The 15,410-nt window shown below is 44.9% G+C and overlaps 1 protein-coding gene across 3 annotated transcripts in view; it reads right to left on the reverse strand.

Moving 5' to 3' along the window:
- Positions 1 to 15,410, reverse strand: part of SLIT3 (slit guidance ligand 3) — an 878,603-nt gene that overhangs the window by 42,810 nt on the left and 820,383 nt on the right. For all 3 annotated transcript variants that reach the window (XM_075344498.1, XM_075344497.1, XM_075344499.1), the window contains one exon: positions 10,729 to 10,859. In XM_075344498.1, the coding sequence (XP_075200613.1) occupies positions 10,729 to 10,859 (131 nt within the window). The remainder of the gene's footprint in view (positions 1 to 10,728; positions 10,860 to 15,410) is intronic.

Here is a 15,410-nt window from a genome sequence, read left to right on the forward strand (position 1 = left end):
AGAGTGCGGTGGGTGGAGCCAAGCAGGGCCATGGCTGAGGACGTTAGTGCCGCGGGGACTGCATCGCTGGGGGACAGGTGAGTGAGTGTGAGAGTGTGTGTGCGTGCGATTGTGTGTGTGTGTGTGTGTGTGTGTGTGTGTGTGTGCGTGCGATTGTGTGTGTGTGTATACATACGGAGTGCGGGGAGGGGGCGGAGCTGAGCAGGGAAGTGTTGGGCTCCCGGCACATGTAACCAGGGTTCCTTGCTTACCCGATGTGTACCCTGGTTACGGGTGGAGGGAGCCAGAGAGAGCATGCACAGTGAAATCCAAAGGATTCCGCTGCTCAAAAAAACGTTACATGCTGCGTTCCTTCCGCCCGACGCAGCATCAACATAACGACGCTGCGTCGTCCGGCGGATGCAACACTTGCGTTACAGTGCGTCATCCATACAAGTCTATGGAGAATAGTGCAGTGCGTTAACGGACTGCGCTATTCTCCATAGTGACGGACTCCGCTGAACGCAAGTGTGAAACTAGCCTTAGTCATTTAGGTCAACATTGGATCATTCAGAGATTCTCAATGAACTTCTGGAGTGAGTTTGCTGCACTGAAAGAAAAGGGGATGAATAATATTGCACGCCCCACTTTTCAGTTTTTTATTTTTTTTAAAGTTTAAAATAAGCAATAAATTTTGTTCATCTTCACAATTGTGTCCCACTTGTTGATTCTTCACCAAAAATTTTACATTTTTATCTTTGTGTTTGAATCCTGAAATGTGGGAAAAGGGTGAAAAATTCAAGGGGGCGAATACTTTCGCAAGGCACTGTAGGTAAGGAGATTCTGAATACAATGGTGTATCACATAGATTACTGGGTGTAGCTATTCTCACAAAATCAAAGAGTTGAGTTTTAAGCTTGTAGCTGAGCTGGGAGAGCTGCCCCACTCACACCAACCTCTCAGTACAGATTGTCTATTGATTTTTAGGTATGAATCATAACAGAGACAAGTGGCTGTGTATGTGAGTTTCTAGTCCTGCAATGTTAATCACAGGGTAATAAAGCCATTAGTTTACATAAACAATCACACACACTTTAAGAGATACTTTATATACTTTGTTTTTTTAACCCCTACCTCATGCTGTCCTCAGCTTACATAGCTGCTGACAGATTTCCTTTAAGTGACAGCTTTGGTGAATAATAAACCTACAGAATTAGTAGAACCATAAAGCACTACATTCAGCCCTCAGTGATTTGAGTCTACACGGTTATCATTGTATTTACACATAGAGATAACAGGGCATTTGAACAAGCACATAGCTCAAACCTGAAAAAGCAGAGAAGTAATTAAAAGGCCTGCTGTGAAAGCTTCTGGCTTCAACTGATGAGGAGGAGAGGAAAGCAGGTGAGCAGATAACTCCTGTAGACAAAACCATTTTCCTACAGAGAGCTGATTGGGATGTTAGAGAAGCCCTTCCATGAAGTTTTAAAGAAGTTGTCCAGTTACCAAAACTGATTTTTTTTTTTCTGATAAATCTTGCTAATATGTACCCCTCAACACATCTATTATGTTTTTTCAGCAAAATTACCTTTCATTGTGCACTAGCAGCACACGGTCATTGCTGGCTCCAGCTCTGATGGGGTTAATCTCTCCTCTGACTTCCTGTGTTCAGTTCCTACAAGTCCCAGAATTCTTTGTGGCTCTAGGGCGGTGTCTGGCTTATCTAACACACCCATTGTGTCTAATACACCCACTCTGCTCCCACCCAAACCCTCCTCCCTGCCTCTTCCCAGTGGATGTGCACTGAGATCAATTACACAGAGACAGCAGCACCTTTACACAGCCAGGGGAAGAAAGTGTGTGCGCGCGGATATACAGTGTGTGTGTGCGCGTATATACAGTGTGTGTGTGAATATACAGTGTGTGTGTATATATACAGTGTGTGAGTGAGTGTGTATGTGTATGTCATACTCACCTGTCTGCAGGGTCCATGCTTGCTTCCAGCCCCTGTCTCGGTCCCGCCGCTCTGGCTGTGTGCAGTCTCCCCGGGGCACGCACGAAGCTTGCAGGACCTGGCCGTGGATCACCTGATGCAGTCACCTGACGCATCAGCTGATCGTAGTCTCGCCGGCTTTTTCGCGCCCGGCCGGCTATCAGCTGATCCTGCCGTCAGGGGACTTCATCAGCTGATTACCGGCCACTCTTGCAGCGATGGGACAGGATCATACTCCTGTCCAATCGATCGCTCCAGGAGCTGCCGGTAATCACCACAGCACATAAGTGAGTATGTATTTTTTTTTTTTTTTTTGGCACTGATGCATCAGCTGATTGTATAATCGGCCTTTATACAATCAGCTGATGTGTGATGGGATTCAGGCACTTGATCCTGACACATCATCTGATCGCTTTGCCTTCCAGCAAACCGATCAGATGATATTGGATCCGGATTGGACGGCGCGGGACCCTGACCCAGGATTACTGCGGAGGGGGGTTCTTTATTTCAATAAAGATGGAGTCACTAATTGTGTTGTGTTTTATTTCTAATAAAAATATTTTTCTGTGTGTTGTGTTTTTTTTTTTATCATTACTAGAAATTCATGGTGGCCATGTCTAATATTGGCGTGACACCATGAATTTCGGGCTTAGGGCTAGCTGATAATATACAGCTAGCCCTAACTCCATTATTACCCGGCTAGCCACCCGGCTTCAGGGCAGCTGGAAGAGTTGGATACAGCGCCAGAAGATGGCGCTTCTATGAAAGCGCCATTTTCTGGGGTGGCTGCGGACTGCAATTCGCAGTGGGGGTGCCCAGAAAGCTTGGGCACCCTTCACTGTGGATTCCAATCCCCAGCTGCCTAGTTGTACCCGGCTGGACACCAAAATTAGGCGAAGCTCACGTCATTTTTTTTTTAAAATTATTTCATGAAATTCATGAAATAATTAAAAAAAAAAGGGCTTCTCTATATTTTTGGTTCCCAGCCGGGTAGAAATAGGCAGCTGGGGGTTGGGGGCAGCCCGTACCTGCCTGCTGTACCCGGCTAGCATACAAAATATGGCGAAGCCTACGTCATTTTTTTTTTCTCTTTTTTGGCAAAAAACTGCATACAGTCCGGGATGGAGTATGCTGAGCCTTGTAGTTCTGCAGCTGCTGTCTGCTCTCCTGCATACACTAGTGAATGGAGTATGCTGCGCCTTGTAGTTCTGCAGCTGCTGTCTGCTCTCATGCATACACTAGTGAAGTTATGTACTAGTAAAACAACTCCCATGTCAGGAGCCAAAATTGGGAAAGATTTGTTTTGCCGAATCCATTGCAGGGTTAATGGTGTTCTCATATTTTACAGAGGACCTCAATGTTAGCCTGTGTGGATGACGTAGGACGCATTAAGCACCCAGGCTTCAGAAGAAGGAGGACAAAGATGGCCAAAAGAGGAGGCGCTGCACCCGGAGAATGGAGACGGTCATCTGACCAGTCTGCATCGCCCCTTAGGTAAGTATTATAAAGTCATGTTTATGTTCTACACAGCGGCCTGGGCTCTTATATACAGTATGTTAGAATGCTATATATAAGAGCCCACTGGTGGTGGCCGCAGCTTATAGTCACCAAATCTGGTGACAGGTTCCCTTTAAGTGCCCGGCTCCTGGTCTTATACTCACCTTACAGCGTCTTCATCTTCCATCAGTGGTTTTCTGTAGTTTGTGACCTGCCAGCTTCGCTAATGTTTCATAGAGTAATCTGGAGGTCACAACTCAATACAAGTCTATGAGACCCTCGTTCTGGCATTCATAGAGTTAGATTGAGAGCTTGTGACGTAATTTCTAACTTCCAGACGTGATTGTCACAAGATAGCGCTGCGGGACCGGAGTATCGCCGATAAAATACACAACAGGGGTTTTAAGCGCCACTCGCGTGCTGAAATAAAACACTGGAGCGGTGCTTTAAGTAAAGGCTGTAAAGCGGTAGACAACCCCTTTTACGTTTGGCCGGTTGCTAATTTCTACTGAAAATTAGCCATTTGCCATAATTCAGAGATTAGCATCAGAGTCCTGATAGCCATAAAGACCTAAAAATCAAGGTGAAGGTGAAGGTGGGACTCACCTGGTGCAGGTCCATGTGGAAACGGATCTGTAAATGTATAAAGCATTGCGATGAAAACAAAGGAACGGCTTTCCTGTAAGGATTGCCTGTCAGCTGGTGCTAAGGCTGCTTTCACACATCCGGTTTTTGCTGTGCGGCACAATACGGCGCTTTGCAGAAAAAACGCAACCTTTTTTTTTTTGCCGCCGGTTGAGTTTTTTTCTGCATAGACTTGCATTAGCGCCGTATTGGGCCGCATGGCCTTGCGTTGCGTCCGTTTTTTGCCGGATGCGGCATATTTAGCCCATGATGGAACGTTGCCTGGCACTTTTTTTGTGCGGCGAAAAAAACGCATCACGCTGGATCCGGCGAGATTTACAATGCAAGCCTATGGACGCCGGATGCGGTTTTTTGCACTGCGGATGCTCAGTATCAAGCCGCATCCGTCAAAAAATGGACGGGCCGCATGGAAAAACTTATGCAACGGATCTGTTTTTTTCGCCGCATCCGTTGCATAGGTTTTCGAGCCGCACTGCAAAACCGGATGTGTGAAAGCAGCCTAAGACGTCTACTACTTCCAGACCGTGACCATATAGTGTGGTGAGGACTGAAAGCAATTACTACTCTGAGGCTGGACCAGAGCGCAGCAGGCAGACGCTGACCCCCTTCTCTGCTCCAATCATGCTCTGACCTGATTGTATATCATCAAGGCTGGAGCTTTCCATCCGGTGGCCATTCACAGAAATGTTCAGATATCAGCAGGCGAGAGAAAAGAACACAAGGTCCGGAAGCAGAAGCAGATACATATAGCGGAGCACTGCGGGAATTTGTGATTTGGCACATTGCTACACCAACACCAAGATTGGTACTTCTCTGGGGAGGTGGTATGGTCATAGTAAAGGCCGCTTTACACGCTGCGACATCGCATGTCGCTAGGGATAGCACCCACCCCCATCGTTTGTGCGTCACAGGCAAATCGCTGCCTGTAGCGAACAATATCGCAGGAACGCGTCACACGAACTTACCTTCCTAACGACGTCGCTGTGGATGGCGAACAACGTCCTTTCTAAGGGGGCGGTTCGTGCGGCGTCACACGGCAGCCGTCCAATAGAAGCGGAGGGGCAAAGAGCAGCCGCATGAAAGTCACGCCCACCTCGTTACCAGAGGACGCAGGGACGGTGTTGTTCGTCGGTCCCGGGGTGTCACACATAGCGATGGAACGACAGGAACGACGAACAACCAAATGAGCAACGATATTTGGAAAATGAACGACGTGTCAACAATCAATCAATGATTTGGTGAGTATTTGGGATCGTTAGCGGTCGCTTGTAAGTGTCACACGCAACGACGTTGCTAACGAGGCCGGATGTGCGTCACAAATTCCGTGACCCCAGTGATATCTCGTTAGTGATGTCGCTGCGTGTAAAGCGGCCTTAAGTCAGGGCTCCTACAGAGGTATATATAGGTGGTGGTGATCAGAATAGAAAAGGCACACAAAGAAAAAGGGAATGATGGGCACACCGGGCTGTATGTAGGGTGTTCTGTGTACACGAGCCTAAGGGTATGTGCCCATGATCAGGGTTCAGGGCGCTGAAGTCTCTCACTTGTGTTCTCCCTACGGAGGACACAGGCGAATGCGCGATAAACAACTGACATGCTGCAGTCTGGAAAGACGCACCGCAGATCAGGGTTTGCTGCGGAAAAAACAAGCACAGCGGGCACAGGATTTCTAGAAATCCCTCCACTGTGCTTGTACTGTACAATGCAGCGTTTTGGACACAGCTGAAGAATGCCGCATCCAAAACGCTGCAAACACTGATCGTGGGCACGCACCAGCAGACATTCAACTTCTCCCACACAAATGAAAAGCAGAAACCTTGTAGCACCTGCACTTATTGGAAGATAACCCATAAATATCGCTACTATCCGTCATGAGGTCATTTAAGTGGCCGTTGGATCATTCGGCCAAAAGCAATCATTCTGGATTCCCCCATACATAGTAACACTTAGACAGGCCAACACGCCGAATACTATTTTTTTTCTCCCACATGTTACATTGTGGGCAGATCCAGCAAGTTTTGACAACTTTAATGTTTTTGGGGACCTTCGCTAATAGTATACAAACACTGAACAATAAAAAATAAATCTTTATTTTTATATAGCGCTAACATATTCCGCAGCGCTTTACATACATCAGGAACACTGTCCCCATTGGGGCTCACAATCTAAATTCCCTATCTGTATGTTTTTTGGAACAATCCTCTACTGACCACTTCTATAATCCAGCATCAAATACAGCTGACCGGGGCCACATGAAATATTCTACATTACTGGACATTTTAAGAACTGGACTTCCTTCACCAAAAAAAATAAAAAATTGCTAGTAATGATCTGTTCACATGGTATTTGATGAGGATTTTCAGCGGGAATGTGATGGCTTAGGCTGCTTTCATACATCCGGTTTTTGCAGTGTGGCTCAAAAACCTATGCAACGGATGCGGCGAAAAAAACGGATCTGTTGCATACGTTTTTCCATGCGGCCTGTCCGTTTGACGGATGTGGCTTAATACTGAGCATGCGCAGAGCAAAAAAAAAACGCATTCGGCCGCCGGATGCAGTGTTTGCCGCAGGACGCCGCATCTGGCGTCCATAGGCTTGCATTGTAAATCGCGCCGGATCTGGCGTCATGCGTTTTTTTCGCCGCACAAAAAAAACGTGCCAGGCAACGTTCCATCCGACCGCCGCATGGGCTCAATATGCCGCATTCGGCAAAAAATGGCAAATGCATGTCACTATCTGTCTCCCCTCTGGGACTTGTTGTGCAGGTGACCGGATGCTACATGTCACTAACTGTATCCACTCTGGGACTTGTGCAGGTGACCGGATGCTAAATGTCACTATCTGTCTCCACTCTGTGATTTCTGCTGCATAGTACCAACTGTATACACTCTCACCTGCAGAACAAGTACCACAGTGGAGACAGTTAGTGACGTAGCATCCGTTCACCTGCACAACAAGTCCCAGAGTGGATACAGTGACATGCAGCACACTATGTGTCAGGGCACAGCATGTCACCAACTTGCTCTGCTCTGTCACCTGCGGTGCTGCATGTCACGTTTTTGCTGCGATTTGGTGCGTTTTTTGCTGCGTTTTTGCTCACTGCGTTTTTAATCAGTACACAATGCCATTAAAGATTGTTGATGAAAAAAAAAAAAGGTCTGATGTCATTTCCTTATTCAAAATGTTCATTGTATGCAGGAGAGCAGACAGCACCTGCAGAACTACAAGGCTCAGCATCCTCCATTCACTAGTGTATGCAGGAGAGCAGACAGCAGCTGCAGAACTACAAGGCTCAGAATCCTCCATTCACTAGTGTATGCATGAGAGCAGACAGCAGCTGCAGAACTACAAGGCTCAGCATCCTCCATTCACTAGTGTATGCAGTAGAGCAGACAGCAGCTGCAGAACTACAAGGCTCAGCATCCTCCATTCACTAGTGTATGCAGGAGAGCAGACAACAGCTGCAGAACTACAAGGCTCAGCATCCTCCATTCACTAGTGTATGCAGGAGAGCAGATAGCAGCTGCAGGACTACAAGGCTCAGCATCCTCCATTCACTAGTGTATGCAGGAGAGCAGACAGCAGGTGCAGGACTACAAGGCTCAGCATCCTCCATTCACTAGTGTATGCAGGAGAGCAGACAGCAGCTGCAGAACTACAAGGCTCAGCATACTCCATCCCGGACTGTATGCAGTTTTTTTGCCAAAAAAGAGGAAAAAAAAATGACGTGGGCTTCGCCATATTTTGTATGCTAGCCGGGTACAGCAGGCAGGTACAGGCTGCCCCCAACCCCCAGCTGCCTATTTCTACCCGGCTGGGAACCAAAAATATAGAGAAGCCCTTTTTTTTTTTTAATTATTTCATGAATTTCATGAAATAATTTAAAAAAAAAATGACATGAGCTTCGCCTAATTTTGGTGTCCAGCCAGGTACAACTAGGCAGCTGGGGATTGGAATCCACAGTGAAGGGTGCCCAAGCTTTCTGGGCACCCCCACTGCGAATTGCAGTCCGCAGCCACCCCAGAAAATGGCGCTTTCATAGAAGCGCCATCTTCTGGTGCTGTATCCAACTCTTCTAGCTGCCCTGATGCCGGGTGGCTAGCTAGGTAATAATGGAGTTAGGGCTAGCTGTATATTATCAGCTGGCCCTAAGCCCGAAATTCATGGTGTCACGCCAATATTAGACATGGCCACCATGAATTTCTAGTAATGATAAAAAAAAAAAACACAACACACAGAAAAATATTTTTATTAGAAATAAAACACAACACAATTAGTGACTCCATCTTTATTGAAATAAAGAACCCCCCTCCGCAGTAATCCTGGGTTAGGGTCCCGCGCTGTCCAATCCGGATCCAATATCATCTGATCGGTTTGCTGGAAGGCAAAGCGATCAGATGATGTGTCAGGATCAAGTGCCTGAATCCCATCACACATCAGCTGATTGTATAAAAGCCGGTTATACAATCAGCTGATGCATCAGTGCCAAAAAAAAAAAAAAAAAAAATACATACTCACTTATGTGCTGTGGTGATTACCGGCAGCTCCTGGAGCGATCGATTGGACAGGAGTATGATCCTGTCCCATCGCTGCAGGAGCGGCCGGTAATCAGCTGATGAAGTCCCCTGACGGTAGGATCAGCTGATAGCCGGCCGAAAAAGCCGGCGAGACTACGATCAGCTGATGCGTCAGGTGACTGCATCAGGTGATCCACGGCCAGGTCCTGCAAGCAAGGTCCTGCCCCGGGGAGACTGCACACAGCCAGAGCGGCGGGACCGGGACAGGGGCTGGAAGCAAGCATGGACCCTGCAGACAGGTGAGTATGACATACACACTCACTCCGCGTCCGGTCACCTGTGCTGCTGGTGGGAGTATATGATCACACTGCCGACACCGCCCGCTCTCCTGACAGCTGAGCACAGCGGGCGGGTGGACAGTGTGATCACATACTTGCGTGACAGGGGGGATTTCAGTTGGAGAAACCCCACCTGTACTCCACACTGGCGCCCCGTACCTCCCACAGCTGAATGCTGGTAGCGCGTGCTCTGCCTTCACCGCTCCACACACTGGCGTCCTCCGGATCCTCCCCTCGATGCTGGGCTGTGACGTCAGGTAGTCACCGCCCACAGCCCAGTCAATCACTGTGAGTGGCGCCGGCATCCTGTGACGTACCCGTCCAGTTTGAGAGCCCGGAAATGCCGGGACGTCAGAGGATGCCAGCGGACACAGCTCCAGGGGGTCATGTGACTGGCACTGAGCGTGCAGGATAGCGCCGCTCAGTGCCAGAAATGGAAACAGAAGCCAATGCAGAAGATGCATATAATGGTAAGTGAGAATCATTGGGGAAAAAAAAAAAATGGGTGAACCACCCCTTTAATTCACCAAATCTGTGTATATGTGTATGTAGTGTAGTGGTTGTTTTATAATGCTCACCTAATGCTGCCTTCCCTGGGATCCAGTGCCGTTCTTCGCCCCTTCTCAGTGATCTCACAATTAGAACTCTGCACTTTGTGTGACCCCTAAAAGTGGCTTTTACCATTTATGCAATGGAGCATCAGAACAAGGGTCCATAGACTTACCTTGTAAAAGTAACCTCAGGTTCAGACATGGGGAATAGAGTGAGACGGATAATCTGGATCCTGGAGAATATGGCGGTGGTAGGTGAATGTATTAACACACTGACACTACATGCATATACAGTATACACAGATTTAGTAAATAAAAACTTCATGGGAGGAATACTTTAAGAGATAACCCCTCACTTAGAATGTTGTTACTGTGCACTCTCAGCCAGGTACTAAAGGCTGGGCTCCATGGAAACGAGCTGTGCACTATAAAAGATAAAATCTGTCATTGCAAAAGAATAACAGCAGATAATAAAAAGCATGTCAATTGCGAACTTACTAATTTTCATCCTGTGTAAAGCAATCTAAGAATTTGAGAACACCCCTTTAATAACAGCCCAGTTAATATGACAATTGATTTGTTTTCAGAATTCCAATAATTGGATAGCGTTAATAAGATTATTAAAGTGTAATTAAACTTCTAAATTTATTTTAATAATAATATTAATGTGTCAGGCATGGAAAGTTATAAAACTTTTTAATTCAATCTATTACTGGATTTGTCTTCAGTCCTGTAAAAAAAATTGGATGTAAATGTTTTTCAGCCACTGAGACTATTCCACTAATAAAATGAGTTACAAAGTTTCTTAACTTTGCATTGTGGACACAATTATTTAAAAATAAAATATAATTTTATTAATCTCTAATAAATGGTAATTTACTTTTTGATTCAACATGTTACCATAAATATGATCAATATCTGTAAATTCAAATTTGGATCATGGAGATATTTACATTTGCATAGGCCATTACTGCTCACAGGAGTCTTCTCTGGACAGCAATGATGTTCCCCGCTCTGATAGAAATAACGTCTAGTAAAAGCCTTCAAATAAATGACTATTCATTTACAAAATTGTACTTTTACAAATTGTGGAGTAGCAGATGACCCCATCGGTAAACCATATTTTTTTTAGCCCAGAAATTGGTGCAATTCTGTCTTGCAGGATATGCATTGTGAAGAGTGAATTAACTATTCGTAGCCAGCCTTACCTGTAGACTGTAGTCGGTGGAGAGCTAAAGGTGTCGTAGATTAATCGAACGTGTCCTTGATATAGTTCCAAAGCTAAGGGATCATTGTCACCTTTATACAGTAAAATGCCATTGTCTTTATCTGTAGCGACCTGTAAAAAGACAGTCAATGATATTAATATCCTTATATGATATAATCTCCCGTGTAGAATGAACAAGTCTACAGAATATCCCACAACAAACTCAAAAAAGAGGCAGAGCCCAATTGAAGATTGTAAACTTACACCATTTTAACATAATTTAGGTTGTTTGACCGAAAGCAGTGTTGGCAAGCACAATACAAACACGTCCGAGATGTTGCTAGAGCTTGGCTGTTTTTTTTACATCCGAAATATAAAACTAAAAATTTCTACGCTGTGGAAGGAGCACACAATGAGACACTCTATAGGGTGATGAAGGATTAAGTGGGAAATATGGCAATTGCAAAAGGGAGTGTAAACAGAGAACATATTCCAAAGTACATCCATATGTCGAGCACCAGTTCACCAAACATGTTCTAGTGCACAGACGGCAAATATTCTCATTGTGGGTCTAGGCTTTTGTAAGTCTGTCTTGTAACCTCCACTACCTGCTTCATATTGCACAGCCGGCAGCCAAGCTCAAAGTGACAAGTCCAAAAGGACAAATGAACTGTTTGTGATGAGGTGTTTTGGCTCTTTGTGATTCAGCTTCTTAGAGTAGTGCTCGAATACAAGAGAATTCATGGTTCTCTTCATCTTATATTTATTGGGAAGGTGTTGCAGCTAAATCTACATGAATAACGCTATTTATATAGTATTCCATGTAGATGTGACTTTCTGAATTATTGCCTTTCTCCTTGAGGTACAAGCTTCACTGACAGATGTACACTTTGATAACAATATTGTAAGCCTATTTCTGCTTCCATTCAGAAATAATACCCAATTCTTAACTGGTAATATATGTTAGGGAGAGAAGAGACAAGAAAAGCAATTCCTCCATTGTTTTTTTTGCAGCTTTTACCCTCCAACATAATAAATTGTTTAATTTATTGAGTGGGTTAGATAATTTACATGGGTTCCAATCTAGTGATTGTGCTAGTTTGGACCTTCATGACCAAGCCAAATCATGACCAAGCCAAATTTTAGAAATCTGACCAGTGTCACTTTAAATGGTAACAACGCTGGAAAGCTTCAATGGATCGCAGCGATTCTGAGACTATTTTTTCATCCAGACAATTTGTACTTTATGTAATTGGTAAATTTAGGTACTTTTGCTTTTCTTTTGGAAAATATCAGAATTTTGGTGAAAATGTTGAAAAAATAGAAATTTTCAAACTTTCAATTTTTATCTTCATAAACATGTTAGTCATGCTGTACAAAATAATTAATATGTAACATTTCCCATATGCATAATGGACATTTTTTATTGTTATTTTATTTTGTTAGGATGCTAGAAGGGTTAAAAGTTTAGCAGCACTTTCTATTTTTTTTTTTTTTTAAAAAATGACAAGACATTTCTTTAGGAAACTATTTAGATTTAAATGGCCTTTGAGGAGCCCTTCAGGAGCTACACAGAAATTATTGCAAAGTGAAATGAAAAGAATAAATACATTTTACCTCTAAAATGTTCCTTTAGCCCCATTTTTTCACTTTTACAAAGGATAGCATGACAAATTGGACCCCAAAATTTGTTACATAGTTTTTTCGGAGCGTGTCTATATGCCACGTGTGGTCAGAAACCTCTGTATGGGCAAATGTCAGAGTTGGGAAGGGAAAGAATACAAATTTTTCACAACTGCAAGAAGAGGTAACACCAAAAAGTGGACCTCACAGTTTGCTAACAACTTTCTTATGAGTGTGAAGATATCTCACATATAGGAAAAAGGTTCTGTTTGGACAAATGGCAGAACTTTGAACGGAAGGAATAATATTTGAATTTTGGAACACTAATTTGGCTGAAATAGATTGAAGGCACCATGTTGCATTTGCAGGGCCCCTTAGGCACCTAAGCAGCAGAAAACCCCCATAAGTGACTCCCATTTTAGAAACTATACCCCTCAAATATTTTATCCATGGATATAGTTTGCAATTTAAACCCACAGGTACTACACAAAATTTGATAAACATTAGGTTGTTATATTGAAAATCTTCATTTTTTCCCACAAAAATATTGCTTTAGCCTCAATTTTTTTACTTTTATAAAAGGTAAGAAAAAAAGTGGGTCCTACAGTTTGTTACCACTTTCTTGTGAGCCTCCCAGTACCCCACAAGTAGTCAAAAGTTCTGATTGGACACCCGGCAGTGCTTGGAATGGAAAAGTGACATTTGGAATGGAAATTTTGCTGGAATAGATTGCACACACCATGTCTCATTTGCAGAGACTGAGGAATGAAAACAACAGAAACCCCCCATATGACCCCATTTTGGAAAATAGACCCATCAAGGAATTCATCTAAGTGTGTGTTGAACATGTTGAACCCGTAGATGCTTCACATAACTTTTTAAAATGTGGATGTGAAAATGAAATTTACATTATTTTCTGCTAAAATATTGTTTTAGCCTCAAATTTGTAATTTTTACAATCAGTAAAGAGTAGAAAACTACTGTTTGGCGTGATGGTAGGGATGAGAAGGAAGGAATGCTTTTTTGATTTTTGGAGCACAGATTTTGTTGGAATGAACATTTGTGGAACCTCTAAGGAGAACCTCTAAGCAGAAAAACCTTAAAAATGACCCCACTGTAGAAATTGCACCTCTTAATGAATTAATGTACAGCTACAGTGACTATTTTGTAACATCCACACTGCACTTTTTTTCTGGAAAATTGCAAACATACCAGCCTAGTGCCCATACATTGTGTCCAGCTTGTTCTTCTGGTGACATGCACCCCGTAAATTCTTAACTGGATTCTCCATGTTACAATGGTAAAGCAGTCCCCAGCTGTCTGCTTTACCTGCGCTGGTTATCAAAAATAGGGGGAAGCTCACGTCATTTTTTTTCGATTTATTTTCTTCACAGCAGTATTGAGGCATGTTCCGAAAAAGCTTTTGATTGGTGTCACAAACCACCGGGGGGGTCACTCAGAAATCCCCCGCGCTGGCTACCAGTACGTCACAATCGGGGGGTAGCAAGGGGGGGTCACCCCTCCTTTATACCTCCCGACCGACAGACAGAGCACGTGACGCGCTCTCTAGCGCCCCTCTTATAGTCAGGCCAATTATGGAATTGCCCGACAATAAGCAAGGAGGCCGCTATACTACTTATGCCGATTATTGAAGGGTCCCCGGTGAGAGTAGGGTATATATTCCCCCGACCTCCGCGGGCGGAATATATAAAATCTCCCCGAATCTCACTGGCCTCCCCACAATAATCCTTGGCACAACTCGCTGCCACCAACCGATTTACGGTAACTATTAGCCGAACACACAGACGTGGGATTCAAGATCGAGATAACAGAACAGCCCAAGATTAATTATATAATTTAATCAGCCTAAAGCACACTAGAAACTACAATATATACAATAGGGAATCTACAGAATATACAGTTATGTCAGAGTACAGTTACAGATAAAGCATGGTTTACAAACAGGCATACACAGTTCAATCAGTTACCTTGTGCGTCTGGCCACAGGGGGGCGCTGTAGACCAGGTTTCCAGGAACTCTCTCACAGGTCTGTCCCAACCAGGCCCCCGAGCAGAAGAACCTTGGAAAATGGTCGAAGTAGGGTTATCAACCTGGGCAGATCCAGGTCCCCTCCTACCTTAGTGACCTCACAGGGAAGCACTGCCACTCCCCCTGCATGGATCAGAATTATCCAGCAAAGGGGATTTTGGCTATAACTTTGCCTGGGAGCGTCGTAGGCAGACGCCAATGCTCTCATTGTGACAGTTATGAATTTAGCTACAGAACGAGGGGACTCATGACCTGTCTGCCAGTTCCCCATTGGCTGATATCACGCCTGGGGCATTTCCCAATGTCCTGTTCCCATAAAAAGGGGGTGCCGGCATCGTCCACATGCGGAGACACCATTTTTATGGTTGCCATATTTATCGGAAATATGGCTTGCGAGATATGAACCATTTTTTACTGGAGTCGTTCTGTCTGGCTATTTCCATAGCCTTGCTAACTAGCTAGCAGCTCCTACTACAGGGTGACGGCAGGGAGTCATCCTGTGTCCATTGTCCTAAAGCCACCTAATTTCCATATCACAGGACATGGCCATGGATTTGTTGCTAAACCAGTTGTGTGAAGGGAAGGGGGTAGTGACACCAGGAGAGGGCTTCCTGACATGACTTGAATGTCATGATTTATCGTCATATCTCCGGATTTACCTCACACCTCCCCCCTTTTGAGGGCGCTAGGGGGCAGCACACTCCGGTGTTCCCCCGTGCGCCCGTCCGCGACCTCTCCTTGTCGGGACAGCCCGTCTGCGTTACCGTGGTCACGGCCCCTTTTGTGGCGAATGGTGAAGTTGTATTGCTGGAGCGCAAGGCTCCATCGCAACAATCGCCCATTCGTCCCAGAGACGGTGTGCAACCAGCTGAGGGGATTGTGGTCCGTCTCCACGATGAAGTGGCGCCCGTATAGATAGGGTTGCAGACGCTGCAGGGCCCACACTATGGCCAGGCACTCCTTCTCCATCGTGGAATAGGCAACTTCCCTTGGTAACAGCTTCCTGCTCAG

This window comes from Anomaloglossus baeobatrachus, chromosome 4 (assembly GCF_048569485.1).
Source record: "Anomaloglossus baeobatrachus isolate aAnoBae1 chromosome 4, aAnoBae1.hap1, whole genome shotgun sequence".
NCBI classification, from domain to species: domain Eukaryota; kingdom Metazoa; phylum Chordata; class Amphibia; order Anura; family Aromobatidae; genus Anomaloglossus; species Anomaloglossus baeobatrachus.